At 38.1% G+C, this 25,464-nt stretch overlaps 1 protein-coding gene across 1 annotated transcript in view; it reads left to right on the top strand.

Annotated features, from left to right (window-relative positions):
• UTRN (utrophin) overlaps window positions 1-17,879 on the top strand; it is a 482,739-nt gene extending 464,860 nt beyond the window's left edge. Inside the window, exons 66-72 of the mRNA XM_065888619.1 lie at window positions 4,336-4,374; window positions 4,600-4,665; window positions 5,753-5,818; window positions 12,380-12,538; window positions 12,929-13,169; window positions 16,325-16,433; window positions 17,767-17,879. Coding sequence (XP_065744691.1) covers window positions 4,336-4,374; window positions 4,600-4,665; window positions 5,753-5,818; window positions 12,380-12,538; window positions 12,929-13,169; window positions 16,325-16,433; window positions 17,767-17,879 — 793 coding nt within the window. The remainder of the gene's footprint in view (window positions 1-4,335; window positions 4,375-4,599; window positions 4,666-5,752; window positions 5,819-12,379; window positions 12,539-12,928; window positions 13,170-16,324; window positions 16,434-17,766) is intronic.
• The last annotated feature ends 7,585 nt before the right edge of the window (window positions 17,880-25,464 follow it).

Here is a 25,464-nt window from a genome sequence, read left to right as displayed (position 1 = left end):
TATTGCTAATCATAGCAGAGTGCCGAGTCGTAAAGAATAGTGAAGTTCTAGTTACAGAAATATGCCCTCTCAAATAACTACAGAAGAGAAGCTCCAAAGTGTGAAGTATGGAGTTTCCTACATTATATAGTAGAGAAAATTGTAATAAGAAGTATAAAAATGTGTTGACATTTAACCTTCAAAACTCATAATTCATTTTATTGTGTATATGAGAGATAATCAGAGAATAGTAATCGTCCAGTGTATTATGACAGTCCATGTCTCAAAGATGTCAAAATAGAGGGGTAGACTATTTAGTCCAATTTTTTTTTCCATATAAAACCCTATAGACCAGGGGCTTTGCTACATTTATGTGCAGTTTTTTTTTTAATTTGTTGAACTGCCAAGAAGTAGAAGAAAGACCGCAGCCAAAGCATAGTAGGTATTTTTATCCCTCTATAGGTAACATTATGGGTATGCAGCAGAAAGAAATATAAAGCAGCTGTGTATGTAGATAAAAATACCACATACTCATTTAAGGCATACCAAGAAATTCAAACTTTTTGATAACCTTGCTTGATTTCAAATTCTGTACAATTAGGATATATGCCTCCCAGTCATTTTTCCCACAGTACATTTTAGAAGAAATTTTATTGAAACAATTTCAGTTTAAAGGACACTACTTAAATACTTAAAATCCATAAGGAAAGGTATATTTTTGGTCCTCTGTTTTGTGGGTAGATTTTTTTTTTCAAAAGTGTATGATAATACATTATTTGTTTTAGTATCCAATATATAGCTTAACCATGCTGAACACCTTCTAATAAAGACAAAATTTTACTTACCTTGGTATCAGATCTAAATAACCTTTGGAGTAGTTGCCTGAAGCATAGAATTATCACACAGTGCTTTTATTTATAGGATACTTTGATAGGTTTGAAATAGTGATGTGCCTTTCACTCTTTGGATAAACCATTTGGGACCATTTATGTCCCAGATATCTGCATCCTTCATATGAATCATACAGATAAATAGATCTTTTAAACTCCTTTTAAGCAATTTTGATAATTTGCCTTTCACTGTCAAAGCAATCACTGACATCAATCATTCTATTCTGGGTGACTCAGTGAAAGTAGAAAAGAACAGAAAAGTGTGCCAAATAATTTTGTGCTGTGATTTTTGGCTGTAACTCTGAAGATGCTTCATTTTAGCTAACATAAATTTACCAGCATTGTCAGTGAGAGGAAAACAAGAGAAAGAAAAGAAGGAGTGTAAGAAGGAGTCAGATGTCACAAGATCGTTTCTGAAAAAGATTTATGAGCTACTGGATACATTGGGCAGGTTTTCTTCTTTTTTCACTCCTAGGATGCGTTCTTGGAGTCAGTATAGTTCATTTTTCTACTGAGCCCTTTCCAGTACAGGGCCACTTAATCTTCTGGTGTAACAATTTACATGAGTGGGTAGTAAAAAATTTGATTTCATTTATTCTCCTATTTGTGGGAAGAGAACATTGGAGAAAAACCAGCAAAGTGGTAAATGTGTTGAAGTTATATATGAAGCTGATTAGAATTTTCTTTTGCTTCTTTCTCTTTCATCTCTGCAAAATGTAAGGTCTTATCCCCTATCCAGTAATTATACATGCGTGCGTGGAGGGGTTTTATGGGAAAATTAGTAAAAGAAGGTAAACAAATCCATGATTAGGCTTATTCGATTAATTTTATAACTATGCAAGATTTTTTTTTTCAAAAAATAAATCAAAATAAATGAGTAGAGCTTGATGAAAGAGTTACCGTTGAAAATAAACCTGAGAAACAGGCTCAAAGAGTGACAAAGAAATTTGAGAATTGAGTGAGATTTACTGGCCAAAAAGGTTTCCCTGAAGATTAAAAGGAGTAAAATAGACACCTCTCCCTGGTATTGGTTAAGGTGGAGTAGATGAGTTTCATGTTTTTTTAAGTTCTTACTGTAGCAAGAACCAATTCATAGTAAGTAGAATTATGGTTGTGGGGGCATTGCACTGGCAGGAAGTGACAGCTAACCTGGAGAACTGAAAGAGTAATAGGGCCAAACGCTCAGTGTTTGGTGCCTGGGGAGGAGAGGGAGAGTTTCAAGCCAAGGCAAACATTTTCAAAAGCCTGAAGACAAGATTGTTTCAGAAACTGGGATGGGAAGTAATGAAAATGGAGAGAAAAGCAAGAACCAGATAATGAAGGACCTTGTAGGCCATGCCACGGTGTTTGTAGGTTACTTGAGAGCCGTGGGGAGCCATTGAAGATTTGTATGTTAGACCACACTGGGACTGCACTTACTCTGCCTGGGGAGAAATGGACTTCAGAAGGCAAAAAGGTTGGAAGCATGAGGAACAGTCTGCTGAGAATTTAAGGCACCAAAGGAGTCACGAAGTTCTTCAAAGAAAGTCTGGGTTATATTTCATATAACATTAGTAGAGTCAGATTCCTTCCATATTAGTGTGTGATTAACCAAACTCTGTTCAAACACTACTCTGGAAAGCAGGGATAGGCCACATTATGAAGTCTGGGCTAACACATAGATTGGTCTTATTTTTAACCCCCTTTAATCATAGATTCTAACAATGCAGGGAGAATATTGCCCAGTTTTCCTCTTCTAGAATTAAATGAAAAAGCTTATCACTTAACATTTTTTTCTGCAAATCAAGGTACTTTGAAGTCAATAAAGCCTAAACTTTTGGGTTTTTTTAATCTTTATTTCTTTTCTTAGAAATTTTCACAATATATAAAAAACTTTCTCTTGAGAAACTTCAATTCAGCTTTCTGCCTCTGCCATTCTTATCTTAGTTCAGTGAATCACTATTGTGCTAACTGAATTAACCTTACAGGAACCAGTCAAGCAGTTTCACAAAGCTTTTCTGAGTTCAATTAAGATCAAAAAGTACATATGTTTCTTACATTTAAAGCTCACAGCGAATGTTGTAGTACACTTGAATTTTAGAAATGGTCTCTCAAGCAGTTCCTATTTTTTAGAAAGTGTATAGCAAATCATTTACCTGACACTTACCATACATATTTCAGAGTTAATGAAAAGTGATGTAAAAAGACTATTGAATAATACTGTTTTGTTTCATTGTTGTTGTATCTATTTTATACATGGGTAATTAAGTCTATTTACAGTATAGATGTTCTGACAAACACAGACTGAATAAATGCCTGTTTTTGAAAGTAGGTCCAAAGAGTCTCAGTTTTCCATCCCAATAAGATGACCTTCCATCTTCTTTTAACCTTTGCTATGCAGACATCAACTTTTGCTTCCCAGTAGGAGATAATGAGATCATTAACTTTTTCTTGAGTGTGTATCTGTAATAGAAATAGGAGAATCAAGTAGATCTAGAATAATTTAAACTTTTCTTCCTCTTTGTTTCAATCAGCATTAGCTTTTGCAGGAGATTTTACTTAATTAGAAAACTAATTTTCTTTAGAATTTAAAATTTCCACCTTCATCAGTATTCCCTCCTCTTCCTTCCCCTCCAGTAAAAAAGGTTAGCATTTCAACTAGCTTTTAATTAGGATCATTTGTTTTCAAAGGATACATGGAGTCTTCGGGATTTCTAGGCAGTGCTGGGAGGTTGGAGTGTACCCCCAGGGCTAGGAGGGATACTGAATAATCAAGTTCCAGTCTCAAGCCCTGATTCAAGCAATGTTCCTTTTGTCAGTTTCTTAGATAGAACTTCTGGATAAAATTTTGTTTGAAGACAGTGAGTGTATCACGATCTAGAAAAGTTGCTTTCAGTTTTATGGATAATTGAGAATTTTGGCCGGGTGTAGAGGAAAGCGTCGCATCTTTTTTCAGTGAATCTGTGAGGTTGAGATACTTTGTGTACACCTGGATTTGGATTTTTACGTTTAAAATTGAGCAAAGATTCAGAACATTCTCATCGCAACTCTGCCATCAATATACAATGTAGTCTTCGGTATTTAACTTTACCATTCTGATCAAGTTTCTTCTCCAGGAAAAACAAAAATATGATTGCATCTCCCTTCGGTATGTTATGGAACATTATTGTTTACATAACTTTGAGGTATTTTAGAGCGTTCTGTTTCTTTTTTCAATCAGATTACTTAAAGATGTGTTTGCTATCTATAACAAATATCCTGTAATATCTGTGAAAAGGCCCCTGCAGGCACTTGAATACACAGTATCTTTTCTAGAATAGACAGTCATTTGTTAGTTTTGATTTTGTCACAGTGGACCTCAGGGCAACCAAACATGGGAGTGGAAGACAATTGAGAATGTCCCCCACCCCTACGCCCACTGCTTTTGTCTTAAATTGCTCTAAAGTGTTTGTTCTATGACTTTTGTCTCCCTCTGCCCTCTTTGCAGTCCTATCGCACTCATCAGTCTGTGGCCAGAGCACTATGAGTGAGTATTCGCAGCTCCATATGCACAAGACTGATGTTCTGATCAGCTTTATCAGCATGGGGTGATTACTAAGCTCTTGTTCTAAAATAATACTTCTGCCCCCTGGGTAACAATCCTAGTGGTTTCTTTGCATGTCAGATTCATCATTTAACTAAGCTAACATTCCTAAAGTAACATCTGTCAACATTTGTGTATAAAACTGTTTATTTGCTTTCTCTCTTATAGCCCTTCACAGTCTCCTCAGCTGTTTCATGATGATACCCATTCAAGAATAGAACAGTATGCTACACGGTAAGAAACTCTGATAGGAGGCCTCCACTGCACTGCCACCCAGAATGTATCTCTTTCTGTATTAATCTTATATCATTAACGTGCCTTGATTTAAGGGAGGTAGTTTGGCAGAAGTCGTGATTCCATTATATTTGAAAGCTGGGCTTTCATCTCTCCATGTTGTAATTTGCACTTTACCAAACACCTGCTATACATTCTGTGGACTAAATCTCCATGGGATGTGATTACTGAGCTCATGAGAACCCAAACACCGTACAAGCAGGGTTTAGATAATGTAACCCAGTTTTCAGTGAATGAAAGTAGGGATTGAAAGTGTTCTCAGGAGAGGGTGCACATATGAATTAAAATATGTAATTAAATGTATGCTAAAGCTTTATTATAGGGGTTTATTTTAGAGTCCCCAAACAATATAGAGTATAGGCTGGTCTTGATGGTATGTACAAACTTTCAGGAAAAAAATATACACTAAGCATCGGCAGTGCTAGTTACTACCTGTGCCTTAAAAGGTTAGTTCCAGCGCCATAAAATAGTAACATTTGAACTGAGTCTAGGCCAAGTAGAAATTTTGGGAGAAAGTCAGGCTTGGACCATTGGAAAAACATACTCAAAAGCATTGAGCTAGGAAAGAACGTGGTTTATTTAAAGGATTGCAGGTAGAGAAAGGGGAAAGGATGAGAAGGAATGAAGGGACAGAAGCTGAAGTCCAATAATGGGGGGCCCACCTGCTAAGGAGTAGGATTCTGTCCTTTGGTAAAGGGGAGTCATGGAGAGTCTTTAAACACGAGAGGAACATAATCAGATTTGTGTGAGAATGAAGACTGACCTAAGGGTCTCGGAGGTCAATTCTGAGACTAGGTCTATTAGGAGACTAAGTGACATGGTATAAAATAAAGGTCTCCAGGCCTTAAGGCAGTGGTGATAGAAATATAGCTCAACATTAGATGTTTTAATTTCAAAGTCTTGCTGGGGGATTTGGGCCGTTCTGTATTTTGTGAGAATTAGGACAGTTTAAGGAACACTGAGGATGTACCAGTCGACTATGCCCTATATGGCCACATTCTCTAACCTCCTTATTTTCATTTTGCAGACTGGCCCAGATGGAAAGGACTAATGGGTCTTTCCTCACTGATAGCAGCTCTACCACAGGAAGTGTGTAAGTAAATCATGAAATTAGTGCTGCCTGGGAAAGCTAGTTCTTGTATTATGGCTGTCGGATATAATCTTCATTGATTGCAGCCCTGAATTTTGATCCCAATCAAAACTGATAAGTGTGGTTATAAAAATGTCTACATAGATTTTATGCTTTCAAGCCATGATAGTATAAATTGGATATGTTTATTTAGTTAGTTTCGTATAAGTTACTGAAAAAAATCCTACATTTGGCCACTCATCTGTCTCAGGAAAATCAGATTGTTTTATTTATAAATACAGGTATAGATATTCATTCCATTTGTCTGATATTTCTTGTTAATTTAACAAATGTAATTCTACAGAATATGTGCTATTCTGTAAAATTCTCTTCCTTCTGTGTGCTCACATTTTCTCCATAGTCTCTGCCATTTAATAATTATAACCCACACAGGCTTGGACATCTCTTCCCCACTCTTCATTGAAAAGTGTTAACTCCTCTGCCAATATCTGATTTTATTAGCAACTAGGAAAAGCCTCCTTAACTTAAGAATACTTTTTAAAAGCCTTTCTAGACAGTTATTTTCCCTCTGATTATCCCACTGTTGTGTGCCATCTTGCTTTTAGAACTTTTCCCACCCTCCACCACCTTGGAATTAACATTTTAAATTCTGAATGATGTCTAAAAGATTTCAATAGTGTCAAATTTACTTGACTCACACAGATTCATTGTGGTCTGGATCTGGTGGGAAGCTGTAAGGTAACCAGGAAAGTTGTAGAACATGGTTCTTAGGTGTTTTATACTAAAAAAGATCATGGAGAGAGCCAAGTTGAAATACCTTAGGGCACTCTTAACATGGAATGTCTTCTTGTCAATATTTTTAAAAAATTGTTTTACTGTCATTAAGCTTATAAATAAAAGCTCTCAGGAGATTGTTCAATTTTAAATTTCAAAGATTAGCAAGTTAATACTATATAATAATGCAGTAGTGATTTACCTTATTATTAATGTACTGTGAGTTTGGAACAATTCCCAAAGCAAGATATCATAATGCTTGTTTCATATTTAACCTCCTAGTATGTATTTCTTATAAAGTAGTTAGCATCTTGAATATCCTAAATCCACATGACTTCCACCACGTTTGACAAATAGCTAAAGAATTAAATAAAATTTAAAAATAATCATTAAAACCAAAATAATTAAAACCAAACTTAAATTCTTTAAAATGTGTTTTTTGCATCTTGTGAACAGAGTAAAGGCAATGCTCAAATTTAGTTTCTCCTATTTTCAAATTAGAATGAGCACTATTTATTTTTAAATTTAGCACCAGTGCCTGAGAAAAGACAGTAATCAGATGACTAACAGCCGAATACATGTTAATATACTATCAGCAGATATCTTAACTCATTCTTCCATCCAGCAAATATTTATTGTAACCCTACCTTGCAGTAGCGTGCTGGGGGCAATTTCAAGAAGTTTGTAAGCTTCTTGTTAAACAGGGCCGTTATTCAAGTTCATTTGTATACACCTGCAGTTCAATAGATTAGGTTGAAATAAAAACAAAAGTAATACTCAAAACTCATCACACCCTAATTATTTTACTTCACTTTACTATTATCTATGCTCTTGGGGTATCAGGTGGTGTGCTGCAACTGTGTATCTTTTCGCAGCTCTACATTCTGTGAAGTCATTAGCTTAAATTGGCCATGAGGAAGGTATTTAAACCATAGAATTAAAAATGCTACAAATCAGGGCCTTTTTATATATTTATCTTGTAGAGAACCTGCTGGTAAACACTTAGCAGCACACCACTGCCATGTGTCCAATACTGTATAGATAAAGGTCGATCTGTCTTCAGGAATCTTACAGGCTAGAGGGGAGATGGATAAGTGTTCCCACAGGGGAGGAACATGGTGAGGGCATTTGAAGTAGACAAAATAATGGGCCCCCAAAGAAGTCGACATCCTAATCCCTGAAACCTATGAATGTGTCACTTTACATGGCAAAAGGGACTTTGCACAAGTGATTAAATTAAGGATCTTGAGATGGGAAGATTATCCCGGATTATCTAGGTGGGTCCACTGTAGTTGCAGGGGTCTTTGAAAGATGGAGGAGAGTCAGTTAGGGAAGGGGAGGTAACCGCAGAAGCAGAGGTAAGATACAGAGATTTTACAGGTGCTACACTGCTGGCTTTGAAAATGGAGGAATGTGGTGGCCTCGAGGTGCTGGAAAAGGCAAGGAACCAAATTCTCCCTTCTATGGGAGATTAAATTAATAGTGTAAGAATGTATAAATCACTGAAGAGAAATTGTTTTCCAGTTACTGGTACATTAATATTTTCTTAATGAATATGTTAATAAATCTTACTTTGTTAAAGCCAATCTGGAATTTCTTTGCTCCTTCACAGTTTGAACTACTGAGTATTCTGGGGTTCTTTTCCTGTGAACATGCAGGGGTTTCATCAAGTGAGAACGCTAACAAGGACTTAACCCTCGAAACCCTACTCTGGACCTAAAATCCAGTGGTTTGACATAGAATGGTCATTCTTTCTCCCTTAAATGTATAATATTTACCTTTAAAATATTTTCATTTTAATCAGTACTTTTTTTTTTTTTTTTTTTTTTTTTTTGCGGTACACGGGCCTCTCACTGTCGTGGCCTCTCCCGTTGCGGAGCACAGGCTCCGGATGCGCAGGCTCAGCGGCCATGGCTCACGGGCCCAGCCGCTCTGCAGCAAGTGGGATCCTCCCGGACCGGGGCACGAACCTGTGTCCCCTGCATCGGCAGGCGGACTCTCAACCACTGCGCCACCAGGGAAGCCCCAATCAGTACTATTGACTTGACAAGATGAATAAGTATTACAATAATAAATTTGTAATTCAACATCTGCTGGGCCCAATCTCCCAAATTTGGTTTTGGGTGATCTCAGCCATAGGCAATAAAAGAAAGCCCTATGCCTTTGAGATGTGAATTTTGAGACTTGAACTTGTAATTCTCTCTAAGTTACCCAAGGTCCTTTAGTCATTTGTATCTGCAGTTTGAGCCTTTCTCTGTCCTTCAAACTGGTCAATGAAACCAGCTCCCTGGCCCCTAACAATGTTCATCTTCTGTGAAGCTGGTTAATTAGTCGTCGTACCTCCATGCATCATGGGTTGCTACCTCCCCAGCCTAGACCTGAATCAATCTCATGGTTTATGTGGGCCCACATAAACCCAATTCCCAATATTCCCTTTTCTCCTGAAAGTCTGACTGTGGACAATTTAAAGGCATTAATTTTAAGGGTACTAATTTTCTTTCAAGGAGGAATTGAGCAACCATGTCTCAAAAAGAGACAGGACTCAGGATAGTCCTGGGGAATCTGAGTAGCTGGAACTTAAGGACATCTCCTTAGGCCATTGCCATCAGGATGTCTCACTCCATCTGCCGTCTGCCCTTGAGCGACCCTGTTGTATGTGGAAGGATCAAATTGGAGGGCTGGCCTGATTGGCACTGGCATTGCTGTTTGCAACTCTGAAGCCTGGAACAGAAAAAATCTTTAAAGGAAGGAAATTGTGGACAAAGCGCTTTGCTGTACATTTACTTGACCTGGTTGGTCATATGAATGGCTAGGTTAGGACTCTAGACCTTGTCCGTTGACTTTGGACATTGAATATTATGAGAGTTGGAAGCTAAACATTTTTCTTTCTTTACAAATGATTTCCTGTTTTGTTTTGATTTCTGGCTGATTTCTTGAGATGCTTTATCCTGAATAGATAACATTTTCACTGGGATATATATGATCATTTTTCTTTTGTTATTATTTCTTTTTTGCATACTCAGTCTTTTTAGTTTCTATACTCTTTTTCGCCTGAGAAATATTTATAAATGTTCTCCTCTACTCTTACTTTTTTATTGCTTTATTATTTCATTTTATTATTTAGTTTATATGCACTGTATTTTTATGCTTTGTCCATTTGTCCTGTCCATTTATTAGATCTGTACTTTTTAATCCTCTTATTATGGCCTCTCTCTTCATTTAAATTGAGTGAAGTGCCTCCAAGCATCACTGACTTAGAGTCTTGTTATCCTTAGCAGCTAATTGGTATCCCTGTAGTGTTGATACATTAGCTTCACAGCCTTCTCTGCTCCTTCATAATACAGTTATGTTTAGGGTATAATAATAAATTACCCATTTACTCCGTCTCAGGAAAATACCCTCCCCCACCTCCAAACACACACGCACATAACCTCCTTGCCAAGTTTCTGTTTGATTTTGCTACATGGGCATCCTAGGAGCTTTGGGTTCTGCTTTCTTTCTTTCTTTTTTCATTTATTTTTTTGACCTCACTGCATAGCTTGTGGGATCTTAGTTCCCCGACCAGGGATCAAACCCATGCCCCCTGCAGTGCAAGTGCGGAGTCTTAACCACTGTACCTCCAGGGAAGTCCCTGGATTCTGCTTTCAAACACTGCTGCTCTGCATCTGCATTGGTGCAGAACCCATTCTCTCGTCTTATCCTCACCCTTCTAAATTTAGAAGCAAGCATGAGATTCTTCTGAGAGGCTCCCTTATTTATTTCACAGCCATATGGTGTTTTCACAGGACAGGTAATCAAAGGACGCTGCCATAGCTTATTTCAGTCCTTCCCATCTATGTTTCTTATTTCCAGTTTCTAACTTAGCAGCCATGGCTCACGGGGCCCAGCCGCTCCACGGCATATGGAATTTTCCCGGACCGGGGCATGAACCCGTATCCCCCACATCAGCAGGCGGACTCTCAACCACTGCGCCACCAGGGAAGCCCTCCGCTCCTTTTTCATTCATTTGATAGTAGAAAGGTGGTGAGATTAGGGAGGTTTACTGATAAAGGAAGCAAAGTAAATCAGCAAGTGGCTCATTTGAACCTGTGCTTTGGCTGTTTTGCAGGCCTAACAGTCATTATTTTCAGTTCCTTCTTTATATCGCTCTGATCTCAGTGCTCAGGAGATACCTTTTCTAAGAACTCACTACCTCAGATGCAATTTCATGTCCCTTCTTTATCAGAGTAAAGTGTGATAACACAGGGTTGGATTTTCAAATTAGACTCACAGAATCAAAGATCTCACCTAGTATCAAGCAGTACTCATAAGCAAAAGGTCCAGGACTGCCCGTGCCACTCACCAGGTTACTTCTGGCTGCGTTAGGATGTGCTCTGACCGCGGGGTAACAGATGAGGTCTTTAAGGGATATTTGCAGTCACATCACTTACACAGTAGGGAGCTGGTTCAGTCATGGAATAGCTCCATTTTATACTCTGATAGCTACATAACTTGCAAGATGTTTTTCTGAAGCCCTATCCTATAAATCCATAGATTCCAGGATTTGTTTACCAAAAGCCATCAAAACAGATCAGGTACAATCTGCCAAAGGTATTCTGTAGCAGGACTCTCCTGCTAGTATTAGCCAGGAAGTCTGTCATTTGCACATTTACAAGGAGATCTGACTGGATCTCTGGTAAAAGAAGGGAAGGATTCCAGTCTTGCTGATAAGCATTTCCTTCACATAAACATATCAACTTTGTCTCCTTTGTTATACTTCTGTTTCTGTCAATCATTAGATTTGACCACATTATTAATATGTCTAGTTCATTAGATAAGTAGTTAGAAAAGTGGGAGAACCCAAGTCAATTAAATGGAGTTCCTTGTTTAATGCAGAATGATTGATCCTAGAAGTGACATGCTGATAATATCAAGTAAGATATCTGTAGCTATTTTATAAATATCTACAATTATAATTTATGTTAAGTTATTTAAATGAAAGAATATAAGGATTTGCTTCTCCCACGCTTTGGGTTACAAAGCATTATAAAATTGCTTTTAACCACATGCTAAAGACAGTGGAATCAACTAGTTGATTGGGACTGCTATAGCAAAAGACTACAAACTGGGTGGCTTATAAATGACTAACATTTTTTTCTCATACTTCTGGAGACGGGGAAGTCCAAGATCAAGGAGCCAGTGGGTTTAGTACCTGATGAGGACCCCCTTCCTGGTTCATAGCTGTCATTTTGTAGTTTCCTCACAAGGCAGAAGCAGGAAGGGAGCTCTCTGGGGTCTCTTTCATAAGGATACTAATCCTAGTCTTAAAGGCTCCACCCTCATGACCTAATCACCTGCCAAAGACCCTACCGCCACACACCTTTACACTGGGGATTAGGTTTCAACATAATTTCGGGGAGGGGAAACAGTCTATAGCAGTTTATTTTTAATTAGCAGTCTTTTAACCCACTCTTTTGGCATTCAGTTATTGATTTTCCCTGTAAAGTCTTTTACATTAACTATTTAAGTGTTGCACTTTATATCCTCTGCTGAGTAAAATATCTCTTCTTTGTGAGATATACATGTTAGACCAAAGGCAAAGCACGGAATGTTGGTGTGTGTGTATAGTGTACATACACTATTAGGTAAAGTATCTTCCCAGAGTTTTAAAGTGAGGTCATTGGGACACTGAGCTTTAAGGCAGCCGTGGGTCAGTAGCCATCCTGACCATCGTCGTCTCTCCTTCCTTTACCTCCAGAGACATCCATGTCCAGCTGTGAGCCTTTGTGTGTGTCTCCTTTGTCTCCACAGGGAGGACGAGCATGCCCTCATCCAGCAGTACTGCCAGACGCTCGGAGGGGAGTCCCCTGTGAGCCAGCCCCAGAGTCCCGCTCAGATCCTGAAGTCGGTAGAGAGGGAAGAACGCGGAGAACTGGAGCGGATCATTGCTGACCTTGAGGAAGAACAAAGGTGTGCTAGACCTGGGAGGAGAAGATGTGTCACCCTGGGAAAACTTCTGATGGGAAATTCTTGCATATTCACTTCAACATGACCCTTACCCATTCTTTTTTCAGGACTATTGTCCAGGAAGTACAGCAGAGGCAAACTTTTAAGAGGACATTAACACACTGGGCAGCTGGCTACAGATTACAGCTGCATTTCAGGGTTCAGGGATGGTGTCTGTTAGAGCACTTGTTTACTTAAAAGCACAGTTTTATTCATGCTTGCTTATATCACGGTTGTACGTGTTTTTACCTATGAGGAAGTAAGTAGCACGGGCTGCATTTGGAGCTCATGGACAATCTGGGTGAGAAGGTGAGGTATACAGTACTAATGCCCATTTTCCCTTCTCTACACTAGAAATCTGCAAGTGGAATACGAGCAGCTGAAGGAGCAGCACTTGAGAAGGGGCCTCCCTGTTGGCTCCCCTCCAGACTCTGTTGTGTCTCCTCATCACACGTCGGAGGATTCAGAACTTATAGCAGAAGCAAAACTCCTCAGGCAGCATAAAGGTCGGCTGGAGGCTAGGATGCAAATTTTGGAAAATCACAACAAGCAGCTGGAGTCTCAGCTCCACCGACTTCGGCAGCTGCTAGAGCAGGTAGAGTGTGCGGAACTTGATGTCACCTGTCCCCACCCCATCTGCCCCAGTCCCATGTCCCATGGGACTCAGTCCCAGAGTTGGTAGAGAGGTTCACTTCCGGTTTCTCCTCTCCATAGTGGATTTAGACTGGCTTAGAAATCCCTCTTCAAACATAAGCATTAAAGGCTCACTGGCACCAAAAAATGCGTTTTCCCAGCTTAAGATGGAATTGCCCGTTCTTCTTTAACACTGAAATCTGTCTCAGCTCTGAATAGTTTAAGGCAAAAGATCCTATAACATATATCTGCATAAATTACATTTGGGAAAGATGTGGGCCTTAAGGGAAAGGAACTCTTCATGGTAAAACCTCCTTCCAATGAGCTATTTTCAAGAAATTAAGTAACATGTTTATTAATTTGCAGTTTTTATTTCCTAACATAGCTATTATTTCCTGCCATAACATGTTTTATGGCGGTTGTTTGCAGACTTTCTTGACAATAAAAAATACAATTTGCATTATGATGAATGCATACATGTATGATGAATACACAATGCTAATTGCTGTTATTAAAAAATGCTGTCTCTTACTTTCCATTTTTTTCCTTCCTTCTTTCCTTCTTCCCTTCCTTCCTTCCTTCCTCCCTCCCTCCCTCTTATTTTTCTTCTGTCTTTCTTTCTTAGTGCTGGTTTTATAACTCATCAACGGGTAATAGCCTGCACTTTTGAAAAACACTGTTCTTTGGGATATAAAAGAAGCATCAGATACAGCTTCTGCCTTTTTACCTTCAATCTTGTTAGAGACCATAACAAAATAGTATGATATATAAGGTAGTATCATCTATAAAGACACAACACACTATAGAGAATTAAGTACCTGATTACATCTAGCAGTTAAAGCATAGGCATCATGTCACAGAACTGGTAGTGAAGATGTCTTTGCAGCAGGTGTCTGTTGTATAGAATCCCAGCAAATGGACCTGGAACTTTTCTCTCTTGAAGAATCCCTGACATGAGAATTCATGTCATCTTTTGCCTTTTTCTCTGGCCTATGCAGTACGGGGCCCCTACACAGTGAATAGGAATGACTTTCTCCAGAAATGATTTATTGAGTCAAAGGCAGAAACAACTCTCCCTCCAGTGATTTTCTCAAGTTTTAGAAAACCATCTTTTCGCAGTTGCTATCAGTATCTTTTAACATGTCAGAATCATTCAAAACAGTGTAATTTTTGCATTACCTGCACAGTGGGCCACAGAATACCCCTTATACTTTCTGAATGTCTGTCACTGTTTCAGACTTTTTGAGAGACTGCTTGGGGGAAGGTTTACTTTGGAATTGTGCATCATTAGACCTTCCCCAAGGCCTGGCTGGTTTTCTCTAAGTACTTTGAGATGTCTGAAGCTTATCTTGGTGCCACTCCTGTACATTGGAAAAGCTACATTGTTAGTAATGTGAATTTGATGTTTCTGAATGTTGCCTGGGCAAGGGATGACTTTTCTCTGGAACTCTTTTAGAATATGAAGTGTGAGTATTAAGGACTTACTGCATAGGTAGAATTGTTGTAGAAGGAAGCTGTGCTTGAAAGCTTTGTTTGCTGTAGTCTGTTGATGCTCTTAGGAGAGCCGAAGGCTCTTCTGCTCACCTTCACCTCCCCCTACTAACTTCCTCCTGTTAGACAGAACTGCCTAATGGCTCATGAGCCTTCAGAATTGTACAGTAATGCTTTTCGAGAAATTGGATATCTAAATGGCTCTGCGTATTCCAGACTGTGGAGCTCTCGTCCCTTCTTAATGACTTAGCATGAATGCCAGAAGTTGATGGAAAATTCAACTCTGATAGTAAAAACTAGCAAAGCTACCAGACTTCAGCTTATATAGATGTAATGGAAAAATCAGCATCAAAAACCATGTAACTGGGACTCTGCTGGTGGCTCAGTGGTTGAGAATCTGCCTGCCAATGCAGGGGACATGGGTTCGAGCCCTGGTCCAGGAAGATCCCACATGCCACGGAGCAACTAAGCCTGTGTGCCACAACTACTGAACCTGTGCTCTAGAGCCTGCAAGCCACAACTACTGAGCCCGTGTGCCGCAAGTACTGAAGCCCACGTGCCTAGAGCCCGAGCTCTGAAACAAGAGAAGCCACTGCAATGAGAAGCCCACGCACCGCAACGAAGAGTAGCCCCCGCTCACCACAACTAGAGAGAGCCCACACACAGCAATGAAGACCCAACGATGAAGACCCTATGCAGCCATAAATAAATGAATAAATAAATTTATTAAAAATATATTTTAAAAAGACAAAACAAAAACATTGTAACTTCTGCATTCCCTTTACAGTGGATCACACTTTTCTAGTTTGACCATGTACTTGTCAATTTCAAACTTTCTGCCTTTGTGAAGTATTTATTAGGTGTCAGATTCTGTTCTAATTGCTTTAGAAATACTAATTGATCACCTCCTTCACAAAACCCTCTGACACAGGCACTCTTACCGCTAGTTTATAAATAAAAAATCCAGTTTTTATAAATAAAAAGCAGACGATTATAAAATTTCCTCAGAGGGACTTCCCTGGTGGGGAAGACTCCATGCTTCCACTGCTTGGGGTGTGGGTTCTATCCCTAGTTGGGGAACAAAGATCCCACATGCCACAGTGCAGTGCAGCCACACACACAAAAAAATTTCCTCAGAATTACTCAGCTCTGAGTGACTGAGTTTGTATCCAAGCAGCTAAATCCAAAATCGTGCTCTTCACCACTCTCCAATATTGCTGTTAAATGTTAATTTGAATAAAAAATGAGCTAATTTTGAAATTTACTGTATGAGAAACAGTGTTAATTTTTTAAAAGATGAATGAAACATGTTTCCAAATTCACTTGGTTGACATAAAAATAATGGAACAATTGAGGAATGACACTGACATTGATAGGTAAATCTTGCCATATAACCAAGTGACTTCTTCAAGGTGCCCAAATCAAAAGGGAAGGACCACTCGGTCCTCAGGTGAATACTGGTAAGCCCACCAACTGATGCTAAAATGTATTTGAAAATGACTGAGGGTGAAGAATGTTATGTGATTTAATTATCTGTTATTGGGGAGGGGAAGTTAGAAACAGAAATGTTTTCTTTAATCGTTATTTGAATCTTTCCTCTGTTCTAACCTCTGAATGTGATTCCAGCCTGAATCTGATTCCCAAATCAATGGCGTCTCCCCCTGGGCTTCACCTCAGCAATCCGCACTGAACTACTCGCTGGATCCGGACCCCGGCCCACAGTTCCATCAAGCAGGTCCGTGTCCCCAAGACTTGGCTACTCCCTCCCCTGGTCTACTCTGGGCTTTGCCATTTGTTTGCTTTTCATTTTAAATAACATTCTTACACATGGGTGCCTTAGGGCATAAAGGAATTTGTATCCTCTGTGGTCTCAGCTGAGTACAAAGCCATTTTAACTATACCAAAAAAGCAAACATTTTAGAATAATAAACTATAATGCGCTTGTTTATATAAGGTGTAGTAGTGGATTGAATTTTGATGAAAGTTGATAAAGAGCTCTTTCCTTTTGGGATGAGCACAATTTATTTTTTTCTTTACCTTAGGAACAATTCTTTTTTTCAGTAAATTTCCCGTCTCTAAAATTTCATACTTGTACACATTCAGAATGAAATACTAAAGAATATTACACCAAACATAGTTTTCTTTGCCTAGGGCTGGAGACTTAGTGTTCTGCTTTCTCCATCCTAGCTCCTACGGACATTTCTGCCCCTCCCACCCCCATCTGAGGCTGAAGTCCCACCCAGCCTGTCACTGGTCACAGTGGGGACCTGTCACTGCTGCTAGGAAGGGCCCTGTCAACTAGGCATTCTGGAATGACATTTTGTTACTGATGAGATTAAGTTCTAAAATTCTACTGAGGACCACATACTTTAAGCAAATTAATTTGTTTATCTTTTGCTGCATGAATCTGTAGAAAACCTAAAATATTAATATTATTTTAATTTTTAAATAAGAGGACTATTTTGCTATCGATTACAGACTAAAAAACATCCAAGTAAAAAGTATCTTATAAAATACCTCTAGTGGGAGTTCCCTGGCGGTCCAGTGGTTAGGACTCTGCACTTCCACTGCAGCGGGCGTGGCTTCAATCCCTGGTTGGGGAACTAAGATCCCACATGCCCTGCAGCATGGCCAAAAAAAAAAACTACCTGTAGTTTTGTGGCAGTATAAGCTAGCCTATGCTGACGTCTCCAAAAGGAAGGAAGGAAAAAGAAATTAATGGAATATCTTTCTCATATGAAAAAATACTTGTAATGCCCAATAGTGGAATTCTGACTAATAAATTGCAATAATATGACTATTATTTGTCACTCGTGAATTTTCCCCTGACATGTGGATTCTTCCTTTAGAAACATCTAATAAGTTTTAATTATGTAAAATTCTGTTACCACAAAAAAATACAAAAATGGTTTTGGAATTTTCCCCTAAAATTATCCTTTATAAGGAGAACTATTTTCACCTTGATATTTAGAAGCCAGTACTAGTATTTTCTCCCTGAAGTTGTGTTTTGGTGGAAGACCAGACATTAATTTCAGAGTGTCTCTTGTTCTTTCTATCTGCTGTCACAGCGGCAGAGGACCTGCTGGCCCCACCTCATGACACCAGCACAGACCTCACAGAGGTTATGGAGCAGATCAACAGTACATTTCCGTCTTGCTGCTGTGAGTATGAAAGATCATAACGCGACTGCTACGCTTCTTCCTTCCATTTCTTTTTTCCTGAGTGGGGCCCTTTGTCGTCTTTGGTAAGATAACAAAAACCAATATTAGAAACAAGACTGTAAATTATTTGAAGATAAATCAAACATTCCGTATGTCGGCAAAGCAAATGAAGCCCAGCCTAGATACCATCACATCACTGGGTGCAGGGCCAGTGAGAACCTGCTCTTTGCGATTCTTTGGTCTTCCTTCCGAGTGATAACATGAGGCAAATAAAACAAGCCTCTCTTTAAGGAGAAATTATCCTCTTCAATGCAGGCTATAGTAAGAAATATGTATTACTTCAAAAGAGAGCTTTTAGTGACATACCAAACAAGGTCTGAAAATGGCTTTTTCTAATGTAATTCCCTCTCTTCTCTTCAGACCCTGTCTTCTAATGTCATCAAATTCAGGTGTAGAAAGGGATTATTTTCAAATTTTCCTTTTTTTTTTTTTTTGTTTTGGTTTGGGGTTTTTTTTTGGTTTTGGAGTTCTTTTCTCATGGAATAAAATAGTCACTGTATAAAGGCCAAACTATTTAAGGCACCACAGATTATGACCCTGTGAATTTTCCATATGAAAACTAAGAGCCAGAAAATAACCAAATAAAAACAGTTCAAATCCCAGAGGAAATTATATAAAGATGGCTATTTACTGATTTTTTTCCCAAACATTTTGTTTTCAGTACCTTGATGCCTTGCAGTTTCTGCCGAGCTCTCACAGAAAACATTTCTGCTGTTTCAAACAGTTTACTGTACATACATAGTATATAGTGCTACAATTATATTTTAAATAATCTTTTAAATAAATATGATTATTTATAAATACATTTATAATTTTCAGGGTGATTAAATCTAGTCAGCTATTAGACTAAGATTTTAGTATATACATATACTGTTATATATCATGTATATGTAGTGTATATATATATATATATATATATATATATATATATATATATATATATATAAAACAGCTTCTCATCGCACCCTTTTCCATCCTCTCAGAAAATATCGTTTTAAATGAGGGAAAAGACATTATCAGGAGTGTAGGTAAACATGATATATTGACTTCGTTTAAAAAGTATGCTTCAATTTATACCACTCTACAGAATGCCAGCCTTAGTGGGAAGTGGAAACAGCTATTTGAAATATAATCTCCTCTGAATTTTCAGAAGTAATTGCCTAAAGGACATATGGCAGTTTCCACAAGTCCATAAATATAGTTATACTTGGGAGCATATAATTTCCCAGGTTATTATTTGTAATTTCATTTCTCAAAGTTTGCAGAATCCTATGTACCATATATCAATCTTCGTGCTCACCCCCAAAAAGCATGTGCATATACACACACACACACACACACACACACACACACGCAGAGGTTTTTGGCCCTGTAGAGTATCACAGAAGCTTCAGAGGGTCAGGTAAAGCCCATATGCTATCAGATTGTTACTTATTTACTAGGCTCTATAACAGCCATAATAGATGAACAGATTAAATCCTTGTATTAATTATAATTCAAGGTTAAATTTAATAGAGATGTTGGTTCCACATTATATTTTACTTAATGGCTACATGAAACCTCATCATAGTCTTTATAAGCCAGAGTTTCAAAATTAAATTACTTTTTAGTTCAGCTTAAATCCAAATACATTAATAATTAGTTAAGAACAAATTCTGTAAGTCAAACCTGTTTAGAAGTTTTTATTCAACTATCATAATGGATATTTTCTTTTTTTTTTTTTTTTGCGGTACGCAGGCCTCTCACTGTTGTGGTCTCTCCCGTTGCGGAGCACAGGCTCCGGACGCTCAGGGTCAGCGGCCATGGCTCACGGGCCCAGCCGCTCCGCGGCATGCGGGATCTTCCCAGCCCAGGGCACGAACCCGTGTCCCCTGCATCGGCAGGCGGACTCTTAACCACTGCGCCACCAGGGAAGCCCCTTTAATGGATATTTTCAAGTTAAAAGTCAATTGGCAGTGAGAGCTAGCATGGGAAATATATTTAAATATATTCTTTCTAGTGGATATAAAATGTATAATTTCCATATTAAAGTTTTTATACAAGAATTCATGATATGTTTTAAAAGTTTAATTTTTTTTAAGCAGTTACTCTTAAATCTTTTTCACAGTATATTCTTATATGGAGATATTGTATAAGGCTGATCTATGTCATATTTTACAAGAGAATATAATTAAAAATAAATAATAACATAACTATAGGGCAAAAATAACTCTTAAGAGAGGGGTGCATTCATTTCATTTTTTGGCTTCCCTTAAAGGCAAGTGTAAAATTCCCATTGGTTGGTATCTTATTAGCCATTAATTGCTATTATGGGTTCCTGAGAACAGTATATATCTTCAGTGGGATCCACATGACAGGTTAAACTCCCACTTTGCATTGGTGCCTTCTCACCTGTGCAATTCTCTATTGTGAGGGTGAGTTGCAGAAACCCAAGATTCCTTAACAGGATGTGGCTCTGTGTTCTTACAAAGTTTGCACGTTCACAAATATTTGTAATATTTATAGTTTTCTGTGGATGAGTATTACTAGTCATATGTTATTTTGAAGAGCTCAAGTACATCCCATATAGGAAATGACGATAGTATTATTTTAGAAATCCTTTTAAATTTAGATCTTATTATTTTTTGTTTCTGAGGTTCTGCTATTAATTTGGGTTTAGATTGCTCTTCTTGGTATTTATATATTGTACTTTGCTTTGATAATATAAAAATCTCCAAGATAGGGACCGCTTTCCAGAAAAATAAAGGTGTAACTGATTTATTGGTAAAATTGATATATATTTTTAAAGTTCTGCCCAAAGTTATTAAACTCTTTAAGAAAAATGGATGCAGAATAGAAATAAGCACCTGCCATAGATTTGGTGCTCAATACATTTCTGAATTGAATGAGTGAATGAATGAATGAATGAATGATTACATATTCCCACTGGGAAGGAAGGTTTAGTTGTTGAAGTTTCCCCCAGATAGTACTTAGAAGATTCTGTAGGATTCCTTAGCTTTGTTGCCCCTTTTGAGTTGCTCAAGCTAGCAAATATTTTAATAAGCCTTCGCATTCCTGAAACTTACTGACCACCTTTGGAAGATTTTTTGAAAGCAAATCAGATTGGCATCCTCCTAATGGCAAACCAATCCCTTGAGCCCCTGTAACTAACAAGAACTTTAAAATTGCTTGTCACCAGCATACAATGAATTGAGATCTGCATGTTAACCTTGACTTTTGATCCTTTGTGAATTAAAAATTAGCATGGTCACAAGTGAATTTCCACTCCTGGAAGTCTAGGAATTAAAATGAAATTGTATTCTTAAATCCTAATTGCATGAATTGCCTACTTAAACATGACTTTTTCTTTCTTACTGTGTCTGTATATTGTTGCACATAACACTTTAGAATTCCTCTATCTTGGATTAATATCCCACTTGGTCCTGATAGCATCCTTGAATTATGGCCTTTTAAAATTTTCTTTTAATTATTTACATTGAATTTCAGAGCAGAGAGGCAAGCATTTCCGTCTCTTCCTGGCAAGGAGTTAATGAAGGGAATTTAATTCTGTTGCCTATATCCAACATACTAAAATTTCCACTGACTGCTGTAACTAATTTTTTTAGTGTAAAATCTTTTGTTGGTTTTTTTCATTTGTATCATCCAAATATATATGATACTAGTAGTAAGCTGAATATTATTTTTTACTAATAGACCAATAAATGCTTTTTCACTTTTTTTATCTACAAGCATACTTTCACTGTGAATTGCCTATATTTATTTATTTATTTATAACATCTTTATTAGAGTATAATTGCTTTACCATGTTGTGTTAGTTTCTGCTGTATAACAAAGTGAATCAGCTATATGTATACATATATCCCCATATCCACTCCCTCTTGTGCCTCCCTCCCAACCTCCCTATGCCACCCCTTGAGGTGGTCACAAAGCACCGAACTGATCTCCCTGTGCTATGCAGCTACTTCCCACTAGCTATGTTTTTTTTTATAGTGCTTAATGGTTTTTATTTTTTTAATTTTTATTTATTTTTTAACATCTTTATTGGAGTATAGTTGCTTTACCATGTTGTGTTAGTTTCTGCTGTATAACAAAGTGAATCAGCTATATGTATACATATGTCCCCATATCCCCTTCCTCTTGTGTCTCCCTCCCTCTCACCCTCCCTATCCCACCCCTCTAGCTGGTCACAAAGCACCAAGCTGATATCCCTGTGCTATGTGGCTGCTTCCCGCTAGCTATCTGTCTTACATTTGGTAGTGTATATATGTCCATGCCACTCTCTCACTTCGTCCCAGCTTACCCTTCTCCCACCCTGCGTCCTCAAGTCCATTCTCTATGTCTGCATCTTTATTCCTGTCCTGCGCCTAGGTTCTTCAGAACCATTTATTTATTTTTTTTAGATTCCACATATATGCGTTAATATACAATATTTGTTTTTCTCTTTCTGACTTACTTCACTCTGTATAGCAGACTCTAGGTCCATCCACCTCACCACAAATAACTCAATTTCGTTTCTTTTTATGGCTGAGTAATATTCCATTTTATATATATATGCCACGTCTTCTTTATCCATTCAACTGTCAGCGGACACTTAGGCTGCTTCCATGTCCTGGCTATTGTAAATGGTGCTGCAATGAACATTGTGGTACATGACTCTTTTTGAATTATGGTTTTCTCACAGTATATACCCAGTAGTGGGATTGCTGGGTCATGTGGTAGCTCTAGTTTTAGTTTTTTAAGGAACCTCCATACTGTTCTCCATAGTGGCTGTATCAATTTACATTCCCACCAACAGTGCAAGAGGGTTCCCTTTTCTCCACACCCTCTCCAGGATTTGTTGTTTGTAGATTTTCTGATGATGCCCATTCTAACTGGTGTGAGGTGATACGTCATTGTAGTTTTGATTTGCATTTCTCTAACAATTAGTGATGTTGAACAACTTTTCATGTGCCTCTTGGCCATCTGTATGTCTTCTTTGGAGAAATGTCTATTTAGGTCTTCTGCCCATTTTTGGATTGGGTTGTTTGTTTTTTTGATATTGAGCTGCATGAGCTGTTTGTATGTTTTGGAGATGAATGCTTTGTCAGTTTCTTCATTTGCAAATATTTTCTCCCATTCTGAGGGTTGTCTTTTCGTCTTGTTTATGGTTTCCTTTGCTGTGGAAAAGCGTTTAAACTTCATTGGGTCCCATTTGTTTTTTTTTTTTTTTCCATTCCTCTGGGAGGTGGGTCAAAAAGGATCTTACTGTGATTTATGTCATAGAGTGTTCTGCCTATGTTTTCCTCTAAGAGTTTTATAGTGTCTGGCCTTACACTTAGGTCATTAATGCATTTTGAGTTTATTTTTGTGTATGGTGTTAAGAAATGTTCTAATTTCGTTCTTTTTTTTTTCTTGCGATACGCGGGCCTCTCACTGTTGTGGCCTCTCCTGTTGCGGAGCACAGGCTCCGGACGCACAGGCTCAGCAGCCATGGCTCACGGGCCCAGCCGCTCCGCGGCATGTGGGATCTTCCCAGACTGGGGCACGAACCCGTGTCCCCTGCATTGGCAGGTGGACTCTCAACCACAGCACCACCAGGGAAGCCCCTAATTTCGTTCTTTTACATGTAACTGTCCAGTTTCCCAGCACAACTTATTGAAGAGGCTGTCTTTTCTCCATTGTATATTCTTGCCTCCTTTGTCAAAGATATGGTGACCATATGTGCATGGGTTTATCTCTGGGCTTTCTATCCTGTTCCATTGATCTATATTTCCCTTTTTGTGCCAGTACCATATTGTCTTGATTACCGTAGCTTTGTAGTATAGTCTGAAGTCCGGGATCCTGATTCCTCCAACTCCGTTTTTCTTTCTCAAGATTGCTTTGGCTATTCAGGGTCTTTTGCGTTTCCATACAAATTGTAAAATTTTTCATTCTAGTTCTGTAAAAAATGCCTTTGGTAATTTGATAGGGATTGCATTGAATCTGTAGATTGCTTTGGGTAGTATAGTCATTTTCACAATGTTGATTCTTCCAATCCAAGGACATGTTATATCTCTCCATCTGTTTGTGTCATCTTTAATTTCTTTCATCAGTGTCTTATAGTCTTCTGCATACAGGTCTTTTGTCTCCTTAGGAAGCTTTACTCCTAGGTATTTTATTCTTTTTGTTGCTATCGTAAGTGGGATTGCTTCCTCAATTTCTCTTTCAGTTTCATTTATTTCTGATCTGATCTTTATGGTTCTGCTAACCTTGGAGGTTCCTTTGTTTTTCTTTCTCTAATTGCTTTAGGTACAAGGTTAGGTTGTTTATTTGAGATGTTTCTTGTTTCTTGAGGTAGGATTGTATGGCAGTAAACTTCCCTCTTAGAACTGTTTTTGCTGCATCCCATAGGTTTTGGGTCGTCGTGTTTTCACTGTCATTTGTTTCTAGGTATTTTTTGATTTTGTCTTTGATATCTTCAGTGATCTCTTGGTCATTTAGTAGCATATTGTTTAGCCTCCATGTGTTTGTATTTTTTACATTTTTTTTCCTGTAATTGATATCTAGTCTCATAGCATTGTGGTTGGAAAAGATACTTGATATGATTTCAGTTTTCTTAAACTTACCGAGGCTTGATTTGTGACCCAAGATATGATCTATCCTGGAGAATGTTCCATGAGCACTTGAGAAGAAAGTGTATTCTGTTATTTTTGGATGGAATGTTCTATAAATATCAATTAAGTCTGTCTGGTCTAATGTGTCTTTTAAAGCTGTGTTTCCTTATTTATTTTCTTTTTGGATGATCTGTGCATTGGTGAAAGTGGGGTGTAAAAGCCCCCTACTATGATTGTGTTACCGTTGATTTCCCCTTTTATAGCTGTTAGCATTTGTCTTATATATTGAGGTGCTCCTATGTTGGGTGCATAAATAATTACAATTGTTATATCTTCTTCTTGGATTGATCCCTTGATCATTATGTAGTGTCATTCTTTGTCTCTTCTAATAGTCTTTATTTTAAAGTCTATTTTTTCTGATAGGAGTATTGCTAATCCAGCTTTCTTTTGATTTCCATTTGCATGGAGTATCTTTTTCCATCCCCTCACTTTGTGTCTGTATATGTCCCTAGGTCTGATGTGGGTCTCTTATAGACAGCATATGTATGGGTTTTGTCTTTGTATCCCTTCAGCCAGTCTGTGTCTTTTGGTTGGAGCATTTAATCCATTTACTTTTAAGGTAATTAACCATATGTATGTTCCTATTACCATTTTATTAATTGTTTTGGGTTTTTTATTGTAGGTCTTTTCCTTCTCTTGTGTTTCCTGCCTAGAGAAGTTCCTTTAGCATTTGTTGTAAAGCTGGTTTGGTGGTGCTGAATTCTCTTACCTTTTGCTTGTCTGTAAAGGTTTTAATTTCTCTGTCAAATCTAGATGAGATCCTTACTGGGTAGAGTAATTTTGGTTGTAGGTTTTTCCCTTTCATCACTTTAAATATTTCCTGCCAGTCCCTTCTGGCTTGCAGAGTTTCTGCTGAAAGATCAGCTGTTAACCTCATGAGGATTCCTTTGTATGTTATTTGTTGTTTTTCCCT

The sequence above is a fragment of the Phocoena phocoena genome, chromosome 12 (assembly GCF_963924675.1).
Source record: "Phocoena phocoena chromosome 12, mPhoPho1.1, whole genome shotgun sequence".
Taxonomy (NCBI): Eukaryota; Metazoa; Chordata; class Mammalia; order Artiodactyla; family Phocoenidae; genus Phocoena; species Phocoena phocoena.
Note: the sequence above shows the minus strand (reverse complement) of the source record. Positions and strands in the feature narration are given on the sequence as shown.